This window comes from Equus caballus, chromosome 16, assembly GCF_041296265.1.
Source record: "Equus caballus isolate H_3958 breed thoroughbred chromosome 16, TB-T2T, whole genome shotgun sequence".
Classification (NCBI taxonomy): Eukaryota; Metazoa; Chordata; class Mammalia; order Perissodactyla; family Equidae; genus Equus; species Equus caballus.
In genome coordinates this window covers 11,844,815-11,867,908 of record NC_091699.1, presented here as the reverse complement: position 1 = coordinate 11,867,908, position 23,094 = coordinate 11,844,815, and the positions used below count along the sequence as shown (strand labels likewise).

At 47.4% G+C, this 23,094-nt stretch overlaps 1 protein-coding gene across 1 annotated transcript; it reads right to left on the bottom strand.

The window, feature by feature from the left end:
- Nucleotides 1-1,189: 1,189 nt before the first annotated feature.
- On the bottom strand, nucleotides 1,190-22,884 carry SEC61A1 (SEC61 translocon subunit alpha 1). The gene is made up of 12 exons (XM_023619865.2): nucleotides 22,623-22,884; nucleotides 22,374-22,441; nucleotides 19,412-19,477; nucleotides 19,239-19,317; nucleotides 18,213-18,344; nucleotides 16,130-16,239; nucleotides 15,688-15,841; nucleotides 7,438-7,598; nucleotides 6,001-6,198; nucleotides 5,566-5,757; nucleotides 5,090-5,166; nucleotides 1,190-3,386 (listed from the first exon to the last, which is right to left on the bottom strand). Exons 1-12 carry the CDS (start codon nucleotides 22,627-22,629, stop codon nucleotides 3,200-3,202), a joined length of 1,431 nt encoding a protein of 476 aa, XP_023475633.1. The 5' UTR covers nucleotides 22,630-22,884; the 3' UTR covers nucleotides 1,190-3,199.
- Between the last annotated feature and the right edge of the window lie 210 nt (nucleotides 22,885-23,094).

Genomic DNA, 23,094 nt, shown 5'->3' with positions numbered 1-23,094 from the left:
CCCAACTGAGGTGGGTGGCCACAGGCCCAGATAGCGAGAGGGCACAGAGCTTCCCTGGGGCGGGAGCTCTTCTGCTGAGTTCCTGGAGGTCAGAACAAGGCACCCTGCTGGCCCCCGCGTTTTGCTGTGCCTGCTTGCCTGGCTTCTGTCTGGGGTCTCCAAGCCCACTCCTGTGGCCGGCAGGCCTGGAAGGAGCACGGGGCAGACTGGCTGCACATGTGTGTCCCAGCGCAGTCTCAGAGCACAATGCTGCATGTGGCTTCTGCAGGGCCAGGCCCCAACACCTGTCCCTCAAGTGGTCCTAGAGGGACATGCTGTCCTGGCTCAGTGCCACCTAGAAATCAGAACTCTTCCAAGACAAGGTGTAAGGCTCTACATAGAAACAGTGGCTGAAGTCCAGCTAAGGAGGAAGCTACTGCTCACCTGTCACTCAGGGGTCACTGAGGAAGCACCAGGCAGGGGATGGTGGCAGAGGGCTTGAGGTAAGGCCTTGTCAGGGACAACTGTGTCAGCGTCGAAATCTGGGTGGGCAGGAAGTCTCTCTCTCACGTTACCCTGAAAACAGCCTGCTATTTGGCTGAGTGGAAACCGTCAGGGACCTTCCTGCCTGGCGCATTCTAGGGGAGCAGGCATCATGCCTGCCACTCCCGTCCACACGATGCTGGGGGCCACGGCAAAGTGGAGACCCTCCTGGCTTAGCTACAGGTTTGGCTGATCGGCAGTGACTAGATGTGTGTTGAGGTCTGTTGCCACAGCCAAAGGCAACAGTGCTTCTTGGCTGGACTCAAGGGCTGGGAGGTGTGGGGTCACGGGCTCCTGCCAGGAGGACACTGTGCCTTCTGCGGGGGCAGCGCCGTGGGCTGCCCTCATAGGACAGATGTCAGTCCACTCCCACGTTCCTGGGAGAGCCTTGGAGTCACCGCACACTGGCCTGGCCCCAGGGCTTCTGCTCAGCCACCTGCGTTTCACTTTACCAAAGAGCTGAGCAAGCAGCTGACACTACCACCAGAAGGAGGAAGTTTTCCAGGCAAAATGCCTGAGAAACTTCCATCTAGAGACCTGGGGCACCCCATGCAAAACCAGGACCCAACCAACCTCATATGCACTTGAAGAGCACCCAAGCTCTCCTCTCACTGGCCTTCTTGGCAATAAAGGGGAACTGAAAACCAAAAGACCATGACAAAATGGCTTGTAAACAATTGGCTTTATTTGTCACTTGATCACCTTAACTCAGTTATGCCATTTTGGCGTCCACAGTGACAGTCCCCTGGAAGCTGAGGTCAGCCCCCACCCACCGTGATCACTAAGCAGAGCCCGAGCCGTGCAAGGCTGCGCTGAATGGTTACAGGCTGCAGGCAGAGCTGCGGGGCTCCCTGCATGCGGCCCGGTGCCCTCCAGCCCACAGGCGCCAGCCCAGGGACTGCTGCCCTGCCCCCAGAGGCCGCAGCGTCCCCACGGTGGGCCCGTGCAGATCATGTTTGTGGGGGGCGTCAGTTCTCTGCTCAGGACTGGGTCTGACAAGGCCACGTGTGATATGGTGGTATGCCCTGGACCAGGGGTCAGCAGACCTGCCAGGCCCTTCCTGGTTCTGCTGCTGACCTGCTGCGTGGCTTTAGGCAAGTCGCTTCTTGTCCCTCAGCCAGTCTGTTCCCTGGTTAGCAATGCCAGTGAGGTCTCCTGGGAGCCCCTCCTGACTCAGACAAGCGCCAGGTGTGCCACCTCTACTGAATTGTGACCATGGCTCTGTGCTTCGAAGGCCACTGTGTGCCTGTTGCTGGTGGGGTGTCTGTCTCCACAGGGCTGCGCTGGCCCCTGATACTCCCTTCTTAGAACTGGGGCATCCTCCAGGGAGAAGCTGCAGGCTTGCGGCACCCGGCTCTGCCGCCCCTGCTGCCAAGCCCTGCCTGCCCCGACAGGGGCCTCCCGAAAGGCCTTAGGAAAAGGTTCCAACTTCTAAGATCTAGGTCACCTATTATTGGGAATAGAACTTATTTTAAATGTAACTGGGAATCTTTTTATATCAAACCACGGAAGAACTTACCAAGACAACCAGCTCAGACCCTGACTTCCCCTGGCTCAGGCTGTACTCTCCTCTCTGCTGGGCGGTGCTGGCAAAAGTCGAGAGGAGACTGGCGGCAGCTTGTCATTGACTTTACGTGCATTTGGTCCTAAGCACAATAAAAATGTTCTAACAATACGAGTGGGGAGTTTTCAGCCTAGAAAGCAGCAGTGGCCTGTGAACGCCAATCGCTCTTTCCACCCTCTGAGTGCCGGCCACGTGCCTCCCCTCTCTAGGGGTAAGAAGAGGAGTGAATGAACCAGGCAAGTCCAGTGACAACTGACCGGAAGAAGTGGACAGACAGACATCACTTCAAGGGTCCTCCACACAACGTCTACCTAGCTCGGCCAAGTGCAACTCTGTAAAGCTGCTGAGTCCTGGCCTCGCTCGGTCAGAGGATACAAGCTGCCTGAAGACACAGATGGCAGAGCCAGGCTCACTCTGTTCTTTTCGGACTCAAAGCCCGACTGGAACAGTAAATAAGAAGAGCCAAGAGGCACGTGCAGAAAAATTAACAGATGGCCCAAGCAGATGACCTGGGAAATTCATCCCTCTCTTTTGGAAAAAGCTCTGTCCTAAAAAACTACTTTTAAAAGAAAGAACAATTGTGTCTTCGAGAGAAACAGTTTTAAGCCAGATACGCCTACCCGACTGGGAAGGGGACATGCTGGCGAGCTGCCCACACCCACCGGCAAACACAAGATCTGCCCCCAGCCTCACACCCCACGCCACAACGAACAGAGACATTTCACAGTGTTTGTGCTTCTCTCCAGGGCACCCCCTGCAGGGGGGAACGGCGGAGGCCACTGCGGCCGCAACGGCACTGAGAAGGTGCGAAGGTTAAAACAAAAGTTACGTGGACACTTGGGGACAGTGGTTTACCACCCCCACCTCTGGCAGTGAGCTGAATAAACGTCACTTCTATAGTTCTTTTGCCAATGCCAGAATGAAAAGCAAAATTTCAAATTGGAAAATTTCTAGGACTTTACAAAGTGGAATGAAAGAATACGAAATTATGAAACAGAAGTCCGTACGCCAGAGCAGCACGCGCTGTGACGAGCCCCCTCGGAGAGGCTCTGCTGTCCCCTTCCTCAGCAATTCCGGGCACACCTCCTCCCCCTGGCCCAGGGGAGACAGGGCTCAGAAGAGAAGGGCCCCCATGCTGCCGACCTCGCTCTGCTCCTTTACGAAGATCTCGAAGTACTGGTAGATGATCGTGACGGCGAGCAGGATTCCGGTTCCAGACCCAATGGCGCCCAGGAAGTCAGCCAGGACAGAGAGGGCCCCGATGCAGAGCCCACCGAAGGCTGCAGCCGTGGGGATGTATCTGGGGAGCGGGAGACAGGTTAGCTGTGTGCCACCACGCAGAGCCCTCTAGCCTGGCCGGCCCCGACCCAGACCACAGGACGGGGCTGGGCAGGCCAACAGGCTTACCTCCGACTTAGGGACCCAATTCCCCTAGAGCTTCCTCCAGTGTCTCCTACAACTTCACATGCTCACATGCCCTGATGGCCTAGATTAGGGCTGTGCTGTCCATAAGTGGCCACAGGAGCCACACGTGGCTAGTGAAATGTGACTAGTGTAAATCGAGATGCTGAAGATGTTACTTGAGATTTTTGAAGACAAAAACGAAAAATCTCGCATGATTTTTCTTACGTTAATTACAAGTTGAAATGACATTCTCAATACAATGGGTTAAATAAAATGTTAGTAAAATTTATTTTACCAGTTTCTTTTTATTTTTTTATTACAATATAATTGATGTACAACATTTTACTAGGTTTGGTGCATCTTTTCACTCTTTTTAATGTGCGAAAATTTCCAATTTCACATGTGATTGGCACTCTTTTTTCTACAGAGCAGCACTGTGAACCTAGAGGCTTCAGAGAATGCCAATGAAGAGAATGAACAAAATTGCCTACCGCACCCGCCGGGGTCAGAGATCCATCTGAAATCTGTAATCCTGACTTTTCTTGCGGTTGCTTCCCTCAGGGGAGGCGAGCAAGCTACAGCCCACGGCACGAACCTGCTGTGCCACCTGACTGTAAACAGAGGTTTACAGGAACACAGCCACAGTCACTCCTTTACATACTGTCTGTGACTGCTTTCGAGTGACAGTGGAAGAAATGAGTAGTTGCGACAGAGACTAAAAAAACCTGAAATACTTACCACAGCCAAGCCTGCTGCCCAAGAGGCAACTCCATTAGAAGTGAGCAGGAGGCACAGACTGCAAAGTGCCAGGAGGCATCCTGAGGGGCAGCCTAGACTCTTTCCTCCACTTCTATTTTGAAGTTCTTAGCTCCTGAGAAGTGGAAAGTGCTCCTCCTCTAACACCTCATCACTGCCTTATCCAAACTGGCCGAGTGCTGGGGGCCATCCTCACCCTGGAGAGGGCCCTCCCTTTGGAGCCCTCTTACTTTCCCATCATTAGTCTGCGTGACTTGCTTCCAAATACAACACCAGCTGCTTTTCTGTGGTTAGATGAACCCTCGTGTTTTTGCTTGGCCACTTGTGTTCTGACAGTCATTGAAAGAAGAGCCAGCAGCTGAAGAGGCAGCCTCGTCTGTACGTCCGCCGGCCACCTGCTTTATCTCAGGCCTGGACGGGACTGCTCCTTCAGTGGAGCCTTTCAGTCAGGCTGCTGTGACCTCACAGCCGCCCGCCTGCCCTCTGAAGCAGCGTGGGCCTCCTCCTGGAGTGCTCCCTCCGAACCCTGTGTGCATGAGCACAGGTGAGGTCCCGCTGTGCCTGCTGGCCATCTTGCTCAGTCAGTACCCTACCACACCATCTTGTGAGCGTCTGGCCACAAGCTTCTGTCTCCCTCTCCAGTGGCTATCTCTTTGAGGAGAGGGGCTCCAGTGTCTAGCACTTAGCAAACTCATAAATATTTAAAGACAGAGGAACCTTTTCTATCCCATAACCCAAGGATAAGACTTAATGAACCAGAAAGCCCTAAGCACTATCAGATGCTTGATGTGTAAGAAAACCACACACAGAAGGAAACCACTGGGACTCAGGGCCAGCACTCACCGATTGAGTTCATGGACCATGGACGTCTCTCGGTGGCCCCTCATCACCATCTGCTGCTCCTTCAGCTGCTTTGCAACCTGTGTGATGGCCACCGAGGAGACAACGTTCAATTTTAAATTTGAAGTTGAAGGGAAGGTAGACAATTTACGGTGGTACTCACCACTCAGATTTCCCCTTTCCACACCCAACAATACTTACATAGACAACTTTAACATTGCTGCAGGGAAGTCATATGACCAAGTCTATCCATCTGGTGTGGCCCCAGCTTCCCAGATTGAGCACTACTCTACTGCTGGGCTCCAGCTGTGGCCATTAATGCTTTGGAACTGCCCCGTAATGAGGATGAGGCAGTCTGTGCGTTCACAGACCACTTTCTTAGGAAGAGATGACAAGTCTAGACCCCTCATACCAGTAACAGATGAGCACTCTTGTTTCCTGGAACCATTACCTCTCCAGAAACTATAACTTATACTTACATCTTTGGCAGAAGAGCCTGAGACCTCAATCCACGTTTTGGAGAAGAATGCACACGAGCCCAGCATGAACACTATGTACACAACGGCATGGACAGGGTCTTCTAGCACAGAGCCAAAAGATTCCGGAGGGGACAGGTAATAGCAAAGGCCACCAACTGGATAAGCACGTGCTGGACCCCCGGAAGACGTATCCTGGGAGAAATATACAGAATTCTGTGAGTGCCCCTTCATCATACCTTAGCATCAGGACAAAAATAATTCTGAGCAGACGTAACAGAATACAGTGCAATTTTCTTACGAAAAAGAAAATTTCATGTGCTAAATTTGTAAGGGCACAATCACAAAATATCTTTGGGTGAAATACGTGGTCATGGCAAGAACACAGAGGCAACTAGCCGCAGCACTAAACTGATTTCTTAAACCAGCTGTACTTACAGACCAGGTGCCCAGTAGGCTGACCAGGAGGTTGCCACTGAAGCGGGCTGACAACATCTGAGAAATGACGTACAGGTTGGACACCAAGGCGGACTGCAGGATGATGGGGATGTTGGAGGTGTAGAAGAGCTTGATCGGGTAGGTGTTGTACTGGCCTCGGTAACGGGCCGACTTGATGGGCAGGTCCACTCGGAAGCCCTGAGAAGCCAAACAGAACAAAATGCCTTCAACGCCTCGTTCTAACCGGCGACGGCCAGGCCCACTGCGAGCAAGCTGCCTCGAGCATCAGTTCCAGGGCTCCCACGCCCCTTCCTTACCCACCACTGCACTTGGGGGCACAGGAAGAGAAGGGTCCCAGAAAGACTGGCTTAAAAATGCACTGAAACAGCACAGGGGAACGATCCTGTCTTTGTCAGAAAACAAACTCTACCACGTTATATCCACATCCAGTGGAAGACACAGGAAAGCCTGGAGGACACGTGCCCAAATCCTCACAGTGGCTCTCTCTGTGGTGAGCTCTCTGTGCTCCCAGAGGGGCCCCAAGACAGGCACCTGCCTCACACCCCACAACAGCCCTGCAGGATGCTTTTCATCATAACCAGGAAAGCTAAGCTCTCATACGAATACAACCTCTCCCTCTGAAACCTTTGCAGAATACAAAGGGTTTCTTTTACATTTTTACAAACTTCCAACGCCTAGAACAGGGCTCAGAACACAGAAGAGTTATAATAAAATCTAATGATCCAAGCGCAAATACTTGCCTAGCCCCTAAAGGGTTAGCTTGTTATCAATCAGGCGCCTGACTGAAAGGCTCCACTGAAGGAGCAGTCCCGTCCGGGCCTGAGAAAAAGAACTGGCCGGCGGACATACAGACGAGGCTGCCTCTTCAGCTGCTGGCTCTTCTTTCAATGACTATCAGAACACAAGTGGCCAAGCAAAAACACGAGGGTTCATCTAACCACAGAAAAGCAGCTGGTGTTGTATTGCGAAGCAAGTCACACAGACTAATCATGGGAAAGTAAGAGGGCTCCAGTTGGAGGGAACCTCTCCAGGGTGAGGATGGCCCCCAGCACTCGGCCAACTTTGGATAAGAGAGTGATGAGGTGTTAGAGGAGGAGCACTTTCCAGTTCTCAGCAACTAAGAACTGAAACATATTTCTTCTTTATCTGCAGCTAAGCCCAACCCACAGGAACATGATTTCAGAGATGTTGGATCAGGCTTAATTTTGTTTAGTTCAGGCAAGTCGCCATGATCCAATGGAACACACTCACCTAGCTCACACGGCATTTGCTCCCTTCAAATGCCACCTCATCATTTCAATATGATACCATGATAGACTTGGCACCCTGGGGTGAAGGTGGGGGATGTACACATGAAGGCATTCTGAAACTTAAATGCGGACCACCAAAACTCCCAGGGGTTGGATCTGGACACACCTGGAAATAGATGACCACTGCAAAGACAAAGATGGTGGCGATCAGATTCATGAGGTTGGGGAGATTCTGGCGGTAGAATGCCTCTCGAAGGGCTCGGACCTTGTCAGTGCGTGTGGCCAGTAGATGGAACAGTGCAATGATGGCACCTTCAAATTCCATTCCTGTTGGCAAAGAAAGGGACACATGATAAACAAACAGCTTCTTAGTGGCCAAAATAGGAAAACAGAATGAGTATACAATTCACTCCTATAACCAAGGGCTAGAATGGAGTGTTCTCATCCCTCATTTCTATTTCTTTTGTAGAGATTTCAACCCACAGAAGTGCGTTATTCTACCTTTTTTTTTTAAGATGGGCCCTGAGCTAACATCTGTTGCCAATCTTCCTCTTTTTTTCTCCCCAAAGCTCCTCAGTCCATAGTTGTATATCCTACTTGTAGGTCCTTCTAGTTCCTCTATGCGGGACCCTACCTCAGCATGGCTTAATGAGCGATACTAATATCCACGTCCAGGATCTGAACCAGTGAACCCTGGGCCACCATAGCAGAGAATGCAAACTTAGCCACTCGGCCACAGGGCTGGCCCTATTCTACCTTCCTTTTTTTTTTTTTTTTTTTAATTTGAGTTCATAATAGTTTACATCATTGTGAAATTTCAGTTGCATATTATTTCTTCTCTGTCACCACACAGGTGACACCTTCACCTGCTGTGCCCACCCCTCACCCCCATTCCCCTGGTAACCACTGAACTGTTTTGTCAATGTGCTTGTTTATATTCCACATATGAGTGAAATCATCTGGTGTTTGTCTTTCTTAGTCTGGCTTATTTCGCTAAGGATAATACCCCCCAGGTCTTTCCATGTTGTTGCAAATGGGATGAATTTGTCTTTTTTTCCTGGCTGAGTAGTATTCCACGGTGTACATATACCACATCTTCTTTATTCAGTCATCAGTCGATGGGCACTTGGTTGTTTCCACGTCTTGGCCATTGTGAATAGTGCTGCGATGAACATAGAGGTACACATGTTACTTTGGATTGTTGATTTCAAGTTGTTTGGGAGAGACCCAGTAGTGGGATAGCTGGGTCATATGGTATGCCTATTTCTAGTTTTTTGAGGCATCTCCATACTGTTTTCCATAATGGCTGCAGCAGTTTGCATTCCCACCAACAGTGTATGAGGGTTCCCTTCTCTCCACACCCTCTCCAACATTTGCTATTTTCAGTCTTAGTGATTACAGCCATTTTAACAGGCATAAGGTGGTATCTTAGGTGTAGTTTTGATTTGCATTTCCCTGATGACTAGGGATGTTGAACATCTTTTCATGTTTATTGGCCATCTGTGTATCTTCTTTGGAAAACTGTCTGTTCATCTCCTCTGCCCATTTTTTGATTGGGCCATTTTTTTGTTGTTGTTCAGTTGTGTGAGTTCCTTATATATTATGAAGACTAACCTCTTGTCAGATGTTCCATTGATCTGTGTGCCTGTTTTTGTACCAGTACTATGCTGTTTTGATCACTATGGCTCTGTAGGACATTTTGAAGCCAGGGATTGTGATGCCTCCAGCTTTGTTCTTTTTTCAGTATTGCTTTAGCAATTCGGGGTCTTTGGTTGTCCATATGAATTTTAGGATTCTTTGCTCTATTTCTATGAAGAACGTCACTGGGATTCTGATTGGGATTGCACTGAATCTGTAGATTGCTTTGGGTAGTATGGAGATTTTAACTATGTTTATTCTTCCAATCCATATGCATGGAATCTCTTTCCATCTCTTTATGTCATTATCTATTTCTTTCAATAATGTTTTATGGTTTTCATTGTATAAGTCCTTTGCCTCCTTAGCTAAATTTATTCCTAGGTACTTTATTCTTTTTTTTCGCGATTGTAAATAGAATTATATTCTTGAGTTCTCTTTCTGCAAGTTTGTTATTAGAGTACAGAAATGCAACTGATTTTTGTAGGTTGATTTCCTACCTTGCAACTTTACTGTAGTTGTTAATTATTTCTAATAGTTTTCCAATGGATTCTTTAGGCTTTTCTACATATAAGATCATGTGGTCTGCAAACAGTGAGAGTTTCATTTCTTCACACTCTGGATTCCTTTTATTCTTTTCTCTTGCCTAATTGCTCTGGGGAAAACCTCCAGTACTATGTCAAATAAGAGTGGTGAGAGTGGGCATCCTTGTCTTGTTCCTGTTCTCAGAGGGATGGCTTTCAGTTTTTCCCCATTGAGTATCATGTTGGCTGTGGGTTTTTGATATATGGCCTGTATTATGCTGAGGTAATTTCCTTCTATCCCCATTTTGTTAAGAGTTTTTATCATAAATGGCTGTTGGATCTTGTCAAATGCTGTCTCTGCATCTATTGAGATGATCATGTGCTTTTTATTCCTCATTTTGTTAATGTGGTGTATTACATTGATTGATTTGTGGATGTTGAACCATCCCTGTGTCCCTGGAATAAATCCCACTTGATTATGATGTATGACCTTTTTGATGTATTGCTGTATTTGGGTTGCCAATATTTTGTTGAGGATTTTTGCATTTATATTCATCAATGATATTGACCTGTAGTTCTCCTTTTTTGTGCTGTCCTTGTCAGGTTTTGGTATCAGAGAGATGTTGGCCTCGTCAAATGTGTTAGGAAGAGCTCCATCTTTCCTAATTTTTTGGAATAGCCTGAGAAGGACAGGTATTAAATCCTCTCTGAAAGTTTGCTAGAATTCCCCAGGGAAGCCGTCTGGTCATGGGCTTTTATTCTTTGGGATGCTTTTGACTACTGTTTCAATCTCTTTCCTTGTGATTGGTCTACGCAGATTATCTATTTCTTCTTGATTCAGCTTACAGAGGTTCTAAGAGTCTAAAAATTGATCCATTTCCTCTAGATTGTCCATTTTGTTGGCATATAGCTTTTCGTGGTATTCTCTTATAATCTGTGGTATCTGTTGTTTCTCCTCTTTCATTTCTAATTTTCTTTATCTGAGCTTTCTTTTTTTCTTTTTAAGTCTGGGTAGGGGTTTGTCAATTTTACTTATCTTCTTAAATAACCAGCTCTTTGTTTCACTAATCCTTTCTACTGCCCTTTTTGTTTCAACAGCATTTATTTCTGCTCTGATTTTTATTATTTCTCTCCTTCTGCTGACTTTGGGCTTGCTTTGTTCTTCTTTCTCTAACTCAGTTAGGTGTAGTGTAAGATTGCTTATTTGGGGTTTTTCTTGTTTGTTGAGGTGAGCCTGTATTGTGATGAATTTCTCTTAATACAGCTTTTGCTGCATCCCGTATGAGTTGGTATGGTATGTTTTCATTTTCATTTGTCTCTAGATATTTTCTGATTTCTCCTTTAATTTCTTCAATGATCCAATGATTTGTTCAGTAGCATGTTATTTAGTCTCCACATCTTTGTCCCTTTCTCCCCATTTTTCTTGTAATTAATTTCTAGCTTTATAGCATTGTGATCAGAAAAGATGCTTGTTATTATTTCAATCTTCTTAAATTTATTGAGGCTTGCCTCGTTTCCCAACATATGGCCTATTCTTGAGAATGTTCCATGTGCACTTGAGAAGAATGTATATTCTTCTGTTTTTGGATGGAGTGTTCTAATATGTCTATTAAGTTCATCTGGTCCAGCTTTTCATTTAATTCCACTGTTTCCTTGTTGATTTTCCGTCTGGATGTTCTATCCATTGACGTGAGTGGAGCGTTGAGGTCCCCTCCTATTATTGTGTTATTATTAATGTCTTCTTTTAGGTTTGTTAATAGTTGTTCTATGAATTTTGGTGCTGCTGTGTTGTGTGCATAGATATTTATGTGTTACGTCTTCTTGATAGACTGCCCCTTTGATCATTATCTACTGCCCCTTTTTGTCTCTCTTTATCTGTCTTATCTTGAAGTCTGCTTTGTCTGATGTAAGTATTGCAACACCTGCTTTCTTCTGTTTGCCATTGGCTTGGAGTACTGTCTTCCATCCCTTCACTCTGAGCCTGTGTTTCTCATTGGAGCTGAGATGTGTTTCCTGGAGGCAGTATATTGTTGGGTCTTGTTCTTTAATCCATCTAGCCACTCTGTATCTTTTTACTGGAGAATTCAATCCATTTACCTTTAGGGTGATTGATATATGAGGGCTTAATGCTGCCATTTTATCACTCGTTTTCCGGTTCTCCTTCGGTTTCTCGTCCTGTGTATTTTGGTCTACCAATTGAGTTACGTAGTTTTTAATGTTGTGTTTCTTTGTTTTCTCCTTATTATTTGTGTCTCTGTTCTGCTTTATTGTTTAGTGGTTACCCTGTGGTTTGTATTCAAGATCTCATGGATAAGATAGTCTCTTTTCTGATGACATCTAATTTCCTTAGGCTAAACCGATTCAGTCCCTTTCCTCTTCCCCTTCTAAGTTGTTTTTCTCACATCTTATTCTATCTTGCGTTATGAGTTTGTGGTTAAAATTACAAGATTTTCTTTGGTTTTGGTGTTTTCCTTCCCGTTGTCTTTAATGCTACACTTGAGTATGTGCTATCCTGCTCTGATTCTGCCTACCTACTTAACTCCTTACTCCGTGCTTTGTAACCCCTTTCTCCCTTTTTTTTTCTTTTTCAGGTATGAGGGCCTTCTTGTAGGGGGGCATCTCATGGCTACAAACTCCCATAGCTTATGTTTGGGAATGTTATTATTTCTCCATCATATCTGAAGGTTATTTTCGCTGGATAGGGATTTCTTGGCTGTAAGTTTTTGTCCTCCAATGATTTGAATATGTCATTCCAGTCTCTCCTAGCCTGTAAGGTTTCTGTAGAGAAATCTCCTGAAAGCCTGATTGGGGTTCCTTTGTAGGTTATTTCCTTCTGCCTTGCTGCCCTTAATATTCTTTCTTTGTCATTCAGTTTTGCCAGTTTCACTACTATATGCCTTGCAGTAGGAGCATCACCAGCTCTGAAGTGCAGGCTGCCTGACAGGTGGGGTGTGAGCTCTCTGCTCCATACACTGACTGGGCAGGCTGAAAGAACAACACACAGCCTATCCAAATCGGAGCTCACACCCTACAAGAAGGTGCTGGAAGAGGCAGACCTTATAACAGATCCAGGAAAAACACAGCTGGGAGGCAGAGCAAGCTTTCAGAGGGACCGAAAGAGCAAGAATGGGTCCTAGACCTGAGGATTAGTCAGCAGAAGGACAAGTGAGAGGAAGCTGGGGAGCACAGGGCATTGATAAGGCCTAGAAATCTCATAAATTTTCAAGAAGTTTACTTGAAAAAAACCAAAAACCCAAAAAACAGCTAAAGAAAGAAAGGAGAACCTTGCACTAAAGAGTAACCTTTGCTGTTCCAGGACAACATAACTATCCCACAATGGAAGTCTGGCACTTGCACAGGAAGCCAGCGCTACGTCCAGAGCTGTGGTCTCTGTGGGCAGGCAGGGGTACTGCTATCAGTACCGTGAGGTGTGCCTCAGTACCGCCCTGCAACAGCACTTTCCTCAGATTTCTAACACGTGATGGGGGAGCCCCTGCTGCTCCTGCCTCTGGCTTTCCTGGACCACTCAGAGATAATGGCATCACCACAGGTTTGTTCTAAAGCTTCTAGGACATAGCTTCTGTGAAAGAAGCACTCTGTCCTATCATTGCTTCCTCATCTCAACCTGTGATGCTCTTTCCTTCCCTTGTTTCAGTTGTGTGGCACCATTAGCCTGTCTCCCTAAATGTATAGAATTCAGGGATCTTAAAGCTTGAGCCAGGACAAGCTCTTATTTCACAAAGGATGACACCTAGGTTGCCTGGGAAGAAGGAACTTGTTCACGCTCTGCCCACTCTCAGCACTGCTCCCATTACCTCTGTGATCTCAGCTCCGACTACCCTCTGGCTTGTTTACTCTGCTCTAGCCACACACGCTGACCTCGAACATGCCAGGTACATTCCTACCTCAGGGCCTTTGCACCTGCTGGTTCCCCCGAAATGGAACATTCTTCCCTCAGACAGTCATAAGGCTCCCTTCCCCTTTTCAGGACTTTGCACCAACTGGGTGAGGCCTTCCTTGTTATGCAGAATAACCTGCAACAACCCTCCTGGCACTTCCGTCTTCTTCCTCTGCCTCATTTTTCTCCTGGGTACCTGTGGTAACACCTGACACCCATATAACACACGCCTCACTCACTCTGTGCTCCCAGTACCCAAAGCAGTACTGGGCCCTCAGTAGGCACCTAATAAAAATTACTGAATCACAGCAATGCCAGCATTAGGTTTCGGTTCTCCTAATTTTTAACATAGTTACTTCTCAAAATTCACTATCTGCTGAATCTCTGGGAACAAGACAGGGTTTCCAAGTGCTATGGCTACTTCGGGGCAAAGCTGTTTTGTAGCTGCGCTGTCCCAAATAATCCCGTTTTAGGCTGTTCTCACCTGCACAGGGAAGCAGCAACAGTTACTCTCCCAGACCTGAGAGGGGCTCAGTCAACCGTGCCTCTCCACATCACCAAGCTAACCACAGCCGAGTTCAGATGCAGCTGCCATGCTGCCTTCTCAGCTGTGGGCTTTGTGACTGCTGCCCTTCTCCAGGCTCCTGGAGACCCGCTCTTCTCCCATCCCCTCCACCATGAGCACGGTGCCCTCAGTGTCACTCACTCAGTGCCCATGCACAGGTGGCTGCAGAATCGCCCTTCCCAGCTGCGCCTTCTCTCCAGCCAGGTCCCAAACAGTGTCAGTTCACATCATGACACTTACTTTAAAGCCAGAAATAAACTCACCTTTGCTTCTCAATTTTCTGTCATCTTGAAAGAGCCCCCCGTGTCCCATGTCTTGCCTTCTTTTCTCCTAATGCCCTCACTCAGTGCTTTCCTTCCGACAGGCTGGCCTGTCAAAGCTGGGTGACTGAACAGTTACAACTGCTTTTTCTGCCTGTCGTCCCTTCCAATCCAGGGTGAATCCTTCCTTCCAAACTCCAGTTCCCATCGCCTCACTGGCCTGCTCCTGAATGGAAGGTGGCTTCCTGGCTGGTACTGCCGGGCCTTTACTGACCGCCCTCTCTTGGCCTCCGCTCCAGGTATCACTTCCTCATAACTCAGGACGTCTCCCAGGACAGACATAGTGACGTCCTTGTCACATACCTGCACTCCTATCCCTTCAGCCTCCTGCCTTTTCATGGCTGTCCCTGAAAAACCCTGCCTTCACCCCAGCTCTCCCAATTTGCCTTGGACTTCCTAAAACTCCAGGAAGTGCCCAGGGAAGAATCAAACCTGATCCTGCCTACTCTTCTCTGAGCTCCCCTGGCATTTCCTGCATTGAGCAACACTCTTCTTTGTAATTTCTTGGGCACATGTGGCCTTCATTTTCCTGGGAACCTACTTTCAGTCTCAGTAATGAGATTATATGGTCTCTGGAGGCCAGGGACTCTCCAGCATTCAATTCAAAGAAAGTACTCAAACGTGCATGAACATTTGTCTCTCACAGGATTCTTCTGAGTGACTATCATATTTAGTGATGGAAAATGCAAATTCCCACCACATCACTTCCCAAGGAAGTGAGTCATACTTCTCCATATGTTTGGAAATTTTTATTAAAAACATCCTCTGTAACAAGATTTCCTTGGCACTCTTGGTGGGGATAACACAGAATACTAACATTTGATATGCATCTGCTGTGAGCCAGGCATCACGTAACTTCATGTTTTTTCTCATTTAATCCTGCCAAGCAAGGCTCAGAGGTAGAGGAGTTCACCTGAAGCCACTCAGGCACTACCAACGGCTACAGCCAGGATTTGAACCCAGGTGCTGAACTCCAGGTTCAGGCCTGTTTCACAAAGTTGCCCCTTGCATGACCAAGCGTGTTGGCTCAGTGATTTCATTTTTAGAAACTTATTCACTGGGAGCAACTGCCAAAATATGTAAAGATGATTGTATAAGGATGTTCACTGTTTCACTGTTGTAATCACAACAAAAACCAGAAATGGCCTATATGTCCAGCAGAAGACTACTGGTTAACAAACGCTGCTCCGTCCTCACAATGGAAGTCCATGCTGTGCTAAGAAAGATGAGGCAGGATTACGTATTCTGGCACGGCAAATGTCCATGAGATATTCTTATATGACAAATGCAAGTTATGCATCATCATGAGCATAAGCCTATGTATGTTTAAAACAATTCTGCAGACGCACACAGAAAAGTCAGAAGAGATGTACCTAAAATTGAGGCAATTTTTCCTTCAGATGGGGACCTTTCGTCTTCTGCTTTGCACATGGTGGTGCTTTTCCCTGTCCTCAGGAAAGCCCAGGGCCCTTACCTCGGCCAGTGTTGACAGTAGTGGGGCTGAACGCCTTCCACACAATGGTCTCGCAGATGTTAGTGGCAATGAAGAGGGAGATACCAGAGCCCAGGCCATACCCTTTTTGCAGAAGTTCATCCAAAAGCAGGACAATTAAGCCAGCAACAAAGAGCTGTAAAAATGAAAAAACAAAAGTAAAGAAATCTGAATAGCCTGCATCACTGTTCCCCACGGGTGTGGTTCTTTCCTTCCTCAGGAGCTGGTCTCTCGGACACAAATGCCACAGGCTGAGTAGACCCGGGACAGCAGAGCACCCTCTGCTGAATGCAGAGCAGACGCACGACTCTGGCCTCTTCTCAGTAAAGGAGTTTCTTTTATGCGTGGCTCAGATTCGTTATTTGGGAAGCAGGAGTGAGTGTGAGGGGCTACTGAGAAGCGGGGAGGTTAGCATAACAATTACCTGAATGGTGATTAACAGGCAGATTCCAGCGCCCATTTCAGAAGGGTCCCCGTACATTCCTGTCATCACATACACGATAGACTGGCCAATGGTAATGATCATGCCAAATACTAGAAATTGAAAGAAAACTGTGTTCTCAAAGTGTGACATTACATGGTTGTAGGGGAAACAGTTACTGAACACCTCTTCTGCGCCAGGCACTGGGGAGAACTAAGACAAGAATAGTGACACTGCCTCCAAGGAGCTCGGTCCCAGAAACACTCGACAGTCACAGTGTCAAAGTACATGATAACTCAAATGCCTTTTTTTATTTTTTTAAAGATTGGCACCTGAGCTAACAATTGTTGCCAATCTTTTTACCCCCCTGCTTTTTCTCCCCAAATCCCCCCAGTACATATTTCAGTTGTGGGTCCTTCTAGGTGTGGCACGTGGGATGCTGTCTCCACATGGCCTAATGAGCAGTGCCATGTCCGCGCCCAGGATCTGAACCAGCAAAACCCTGGGCCACCAAAGCGGAGTGCATGAACTTAACCACTCGGCCACGGGGCCGGCCCCTCAAATGCCCTTGAACAGAATCACGCGAGCTCTTCCACTTCCCCTTCTCCTAAGTGCACTTTCCATTCAGTGACAGGAGGAGGAAAAGAGTTGAAACACGAAAAATCTAGTTTTAGGAACGGTGAACCAGGGAGTAGAATCTACGAAGATGTCATCCTGAGGCACAAAATTCGGCGATGTCACCAACCTGCAGCACCCAAACTCAGGTCAGGTCACATGGGTTCTGGATGGCTCCTGAGTGGAACTACACACCCAGGCCACCTCCAAAGGCTCCTCAGCCAGACACAGAATATTAACTCTGGGATAAAGCGATCCCTTTCCAGTTTGTATTTAATGTATTTTCTAAGGAAAAACCTCACAATGCTGTCAATTTAGTCATTAGCCCCATTTTCTCTGCTACAAAGCTCTTTTGGTCTAATAGAAGCTTTTCGTAGACTGTCTTTGTTTCTTAGACTGTTATATTTCGTTGTTAGGCACAGTGAACTGACACATTTTATTGATTTCACAATACTAGATGGATCTGTGTAAGTGTGAGTCTGGGCTTCAATTTCAGCTTTTCTGGTTAGTTTGTCACACAAAATAAAATTTTACTCCAAAGTACCCATCAAATATAGTTCCTATTAGACTTTTTAAAAAACTGCTCAATAACCCTGAATTCTTAAGGCAGAAAAAATTTAAAAAGTTGTCAAGACTAAAGAGAAAAAAGATGATTTGTGCTTTTGAGAAATAATGCATGTATATATTTTAAAATCCTGATTTGTGTCTGAAACCGACAAGTTTAAATCAGTCTTTCTCACTCAATTATTTAGCCTACTAACTTAAGAAGATCTGTAAAACATGCCAGTGTGGAAGAAAATACGACTGGGTAGGAAACTAACTATGATTTCCTAATCAATATATTTCAGTTCACAGCCAGAGGCCGAACATTGGTAATTCTGATGACTGGTCATTGTTACTAGTGACACTTATTATTTGCCGTAAGGAAACACCATTATTATCCCCATTTTTACAGATGAAGAAACTGAGACATAAGAGCTGTCACCTAACTTTGTCCAGTCACAGAGCCAATAAACAGTAGAGCTGGGTTGAGAGGATCACATTTCCCCTAAGTTGAATCCTTTTAAACTCCCAGAAGAAAGACTAACAGTTACTATGTGCCAGGCACTGAGCGATGTTTTACAAACATTATTCAACTGTGTCCTTACAACAGCTTGGAAGAGCCCTTCCTTCTAAGTGGTAAGGCTGTTGTGGCAGGTGGTGGGGAAGACCTCCAAGCCCTGCCCCTTCCACTCCACCACGCAGCTGCGGTGCCTTGAACCACCCCCTGCCCTGCCCAGCCTCTCCGGCTCCTTGCACTCCACTCTCCCAGAAATGCTCCTGCATTAACACAGGCCATGGAGCACCTGCGGGGCTGGCAGGCCAATGAGATTACACCAGACAAAGAAAAACCATTTTGATGCCCCAAACTTTACAGCAAATTCAAATTCTCAACTATAGACATCTGAACATTATTTAAAACCTCACGTACGCTTTTGGGCTCCATTGAAGAGGGCTCGGTCTTTTGGGGTGTCACCAACTTCAATTATTTTGGCGCCAGCCAAGAGCTGCATGATGAGGCCAGAGGTGACAATGGGAGAGATACCTAGCTCCATCAGTGTGCCTTGAAGAAAAGGAGAGGTAAAACACAGCCATTATTAGCTTGGAAAAGCAACAGATTATTAAGAAAATGAATGAGCAAACTTTGTGTATCACTTACACAAATCCAATGTGTTTCAGATTGCTAGCAGCATTAATTTAGAGTAACTCCAAAATATCAATGAGGAGAAGATCATTCAGTTCATTCTACTCAGTCTACCAGTCGACATCTTATTTTGTTTAGGAAGTCACATGGTGTTTAAACAGATTGCCGCATTTAAATTCACCATAAACAGATTCATTCTGGTTTTACAGAGATAAGAAAGGTTCGTCTCTTCATCAGTTAATAAAAGACGATAACATTCAAATAATTCTGAGAGTCCGGAAAGGAGATCTGTACAACTGTATCTAGTTATGAATAAACCTCTACTTCCACTGATTTGGAACTTAATTTGAACTATATTTTTAAAATGAATTAATAAAAAGCAGCATGAACATAAACATTCAAAATCCTCCCCTCCAACAGGTAACTGGTTAGAGCACACAAAACACTGACATATTTTTTAACACACATATATAACCTATAGACAGGAAAAAGATGCAGCTGAGAAACAAATTACATATTCTAAAGAATGTTAGCAAAAACAGGAGAAACACAGGTAGAAACGTCATCACTTCAGTTGTTTAAAAAGCATTCTAGTTTTTCCATGTTTCTTTTAATTCTCTACGATGCAGACTTATTATTACAGGTTTTGTACTGCATTCAGACGCAATTCTAACAGGACGATATGCCTCGGTGCTAAATTTGGCATTTACTAAGGCTATTCAGCACAGCACACTGACATTCTTCCAAACACTCAGCTCCACATAAGCCCAAAGCCCACACTGTACAGAGAGGCACAGAGAGCCAGAGTCCTACCTCTGTTGGAGGCTAGAATCACTCTTATCCAATAGAAAGGGTCGGCTGAATCTGAAGACATGATACCGAACAGGGGGATCTGGAAACAAGCAGAGGGAAAGGGAGTCAGTGCACTTGTCTCCAGCCCACTCTCGTCCCCCGACCCTGGCATGGACCCTGAAACCTGTGCTTACCTGGCAGCATACTAAGAAGATGAAGAGGGTGATAGCAGTCCACAGCACTTTCTCCTTAAATTGAATCTACAGAAGAGAATCAAGTAAGGCAACAAGTTATTTTCATGAGCAAATTAATAGAAATGGACTCTGATCAGACCCCTTTCTCTGTTCACCAAAGAAGCCAGCCTTCAACACCGCCAAACCACACACTAAACCTAAGTACGTGTATTGCATCCTTTCCACAGACAAGGTACATATGCAAGGACCCCATTTAATCCTCACACTACATAGCGTTATCATTATTTTACAATGAGGAAACCGAGCCTTAGAAAGGTGAAGTAATTTGTCCCAAATCCCACAGCTGAAGTGAGTCTGAGGCCAAAGCATGTGCCCCTAACCATCCATGTTAACAGTTTACGATCAGACCCAAGATCAAAGAATGCTGCAATAGAAAAGGATTCCTAAACCAGAGAAGCCTTTACGACATACAAACAAATCACTTTTCATTTTAACGGGTTTTGTAATTGACAAAATGTTACTATTCTGGAATAATACTAATACTAGTGATACTAGCTGGAATCAACTAATTTGGAATCTGTGATTGTTTATTAGCATATTTTCTATGAATTAAGGGTAAAACAACATAATAAACAACATGGGAGGGAGGGCATGGTTAACCTCCTCACTAACTACTACTAGCATCTGTTCAACATCAATTCTTTTCACATCTCCTCATCTAAGTAGGATAGGTGACAATTCACCATCCGTTTACAGATGACTCATTAAGTATGATTAGAAAAGTTTAGGGGCCGGCCCCGTGGCCGAGTGGTTAAGTTCGCGTGCTCCGCTTCGGCGGCCCAGGGTTTCACCGGTTGGATCCTAGATGCGGACATGGCACTGCTCATCAAGCCACGCTGAGGCAGTGTCCCACATGCCACAACTAGAAGGACCCATAACTAAAAATACACAACTATGTACCAGGGGGCTTTGGGGAGAAAAAGCAAAAATAAAATCTTTAAAATAAATCAAATCTTATTTAAAAAAAAAAAAAGAAAAAGAAAAGTTTAGACGACTCTCGTCCAAGGTCCCTCTGGTACTAAGCAGTAGAGGGGACTCTTCCAGGTCTCCTCTTCTAAAACTGAGTGTTTTCACTAGTAGTTGCCACCCACACTGCGATAATGGCTTTAAAGAGCTTAAAAACCAGCAATTATTGTGCAGACTAAGAATTTTGATACGGAAATATCTTGCGAGCAACAGTATTAAGTGAATAAAACTGTGTTCTTAAAAAATACTTTTTAATTTGAGGGGCAGGGAAGGCTAAGTGAGCCCCAAGTCCTGGCTCTCTGGTCGGAGGCGCTGCAGGCCACAACACGACAACCACACGAAGGGTTGGGAATTCAAGGTTCAGATACTCCATAGGAAATTGGCGCGAATTCATGGAACTCTTCTTTTGAGAAGCTCCACCTTCCCGCCTGTCACGTTACCACACCAAGAAATTAGAAGTAGGCCAAGGAAGGCAACACCACTTCAGGCTAACCAATAACATAACAAGCTTGTACTGAAATGATTCTTTATGGGAAAAAATGAGTGGGGAATTTTTACAAGACTCCTCATTTTTTAATAACTAACTCTCCTCTCCTGGATGCAGACGAACTCAACAGTGAAACATCATATATTATTTATCCACGTCTTGTCTACTCTACGTCTTACTAGCCCCTAAACCCACCCCCCCGGCCCACTCCCCTAGTTCACCCTCTCCTGCAGAAGCCTCTAAACCACCCTAAGCCTGCACCCTGCTTCCAAAGCAACTGTCTCAACTGTCCACCTTCTTCCTCGCCTCACCTACCCTTTCTGTCAATACTGAACTACATCTAACACCCTTCCACCCACGGGTCTTCTGTGCCTTTGCACACTCCACATTCCCTATGCCTGGAATTCCTTCTCCTCTCTTCAAGACAACGTCTACTCTTCCTTCAACACCACCATCAGACATCACATCCTCCAAAGTTAATCCCTCTGGAGCCACCGCTATACCTTGCACATATTTCCACTGCTCCATCCACCATTTAGCTACAAGGCCAAGGTCGCATAGCTATTAAGATGCCGTGTAAAGGGCGGGTCCCAGGCTTGCCTGCCTCCAGAGCCATGCGCTTTCTACTACGCGGGGGGCGGGGGGCCGGGGGAGAGCTCTGTATATTAGCCCATCAAAGGCAGGACTTACATGGGGCATTTATACAAAGCGATTTTAAGTTTAAAAAGAAAAATGTAGACCCCAAGAACCCAAGTGTCTATGTTGATGTTAAGCAGACATTCACATATGTGAAGGCATGAACAACCATCTGAAAAGAACGTGGAGACAAAACATACTACTACTCCCTCTCTTTAAGGTTAAGAACCCAGTGAAACTTTGCTCATCGCTTAACAGCTTTACTCACGCTGGCAACACTGCTATCTTGGCTGTAGCCGTGAAGCAGCGGAAATCCTGATGAAGACTCAACAGTGCTCTAGGCTTCTACCCATGTCTAACGCGCCTGCTGGAAAAGGCAGGTCCGCAAACTATCTTTATTCTCAGTAACGTGACGGCCTACAGAAGACAAACTCATTCGTACAGACCAGGGACTGTTCTTAGCTCCTTTTAGCAGCTGGATACAAAGAGCATCTTCTAGAAGAAACCCGACCCGTGACCTGCTCCTGTCGGAGGTGGAGAGGGTCACCCAAATGGAGGCCCTCGCCGAGCCTCGGGGGCCTTCCTCCCTCACGGCCGGGGGGCGCTCGGGCAGGGCAGGATTTGTTCCCGGGGAAGCAGCGACGAAAGACGCCCGAACACAGCACGACCACCAGGGTGGGAATCGCGCACCACCAGGCCCCGTCGACGAAGCCCAGCGCGCTCGGGGGAGGCGAGCGCCCACCTCGGCGCGGGAGCCGCGCGGGTCGGACCGCAGACTTCGAGCGCCAGCGCCGCGAAGCCTCCTCGACTCACCTTCCTCTCCGGCTTCTGAATTTCCGGCAGGATGACACAGAAGGGCTTGATGACTTCCAGAAATTTGACTTGACGGGAGAAACAAAAGAAGAGTTAGGGCTGGGAGCGCCGCCCAGGACGAGGGGGAGCGGACGGCAGGCGGCAGGCCGCGCGCGGGCCCCGAGGCGGCGAGGGGCGCCCGCCCGCACCGGGGAGGGAAGGGGGATGTGACCCGTCCCGGCGGCGCCGGGCCTACCCCGAGGGACTCACTCGCCATGGCGGCGGCTGCTTGGGCTCCGGGTCTCGCTTCGGCTCCGCTCTGCTGGGAGTGAGGCGACGCTGCCCGCCGCCGACCCTGCTCCGGCGCACTGCACCTCCGCGAAAGACACGTCAGTCCTAGCACCGCGGGAGCGGGCGGTTTGGGGCGGGGCCGGCCCAGGGGCGGGCCGCAGGCCGCTTCCGCTTCCTGCCACGCGCGGCGGGCCGGCCGCCGCGCCGCCTCCTCCGAGACCACAACTCCCAGCAGGCAGCGGGACTCCCGGGTCCTGTCGGGAAGAGGGTGCTCAGCCAGCTGGGCGAGGCGCGGGGAACTCTGGGACTGAGAGTGTGCGGCTGTGCAGACTTGGCAGCGCGAGAAGCGCGAGCTCGGTGGTGTGTCGCGCTTCGGGAGACGGGGCGGTGCGGGCTGGCGGAGGAACTGGGGCGAGCGCGAGGCTCTGGCTGCGCCTGCGGCCCTGCGAGC

What these genes read in the sequence shown, in the direction of transcription:
- SEC61A1 (XM_023619865.2), bottom strand. An exon ending in TACTGTCAACACTGGCCGAG is followed by an intron (nt 7,599 to 15,687) that starts GTAAGGGCCCTG and finishes CTTTGCCAACAG; the next exon opens with GAATGGAATTTGAAGGTGCC. An exon ending in GCCTACTGGGCACCTGGTCT is followed by an intron (nt 5,758 to 6,000) that starts GTAAGTACAGCT and finishes TATTTCTCCCAG; the next exon opens with GATACGTCTTCCGGGGGTCC.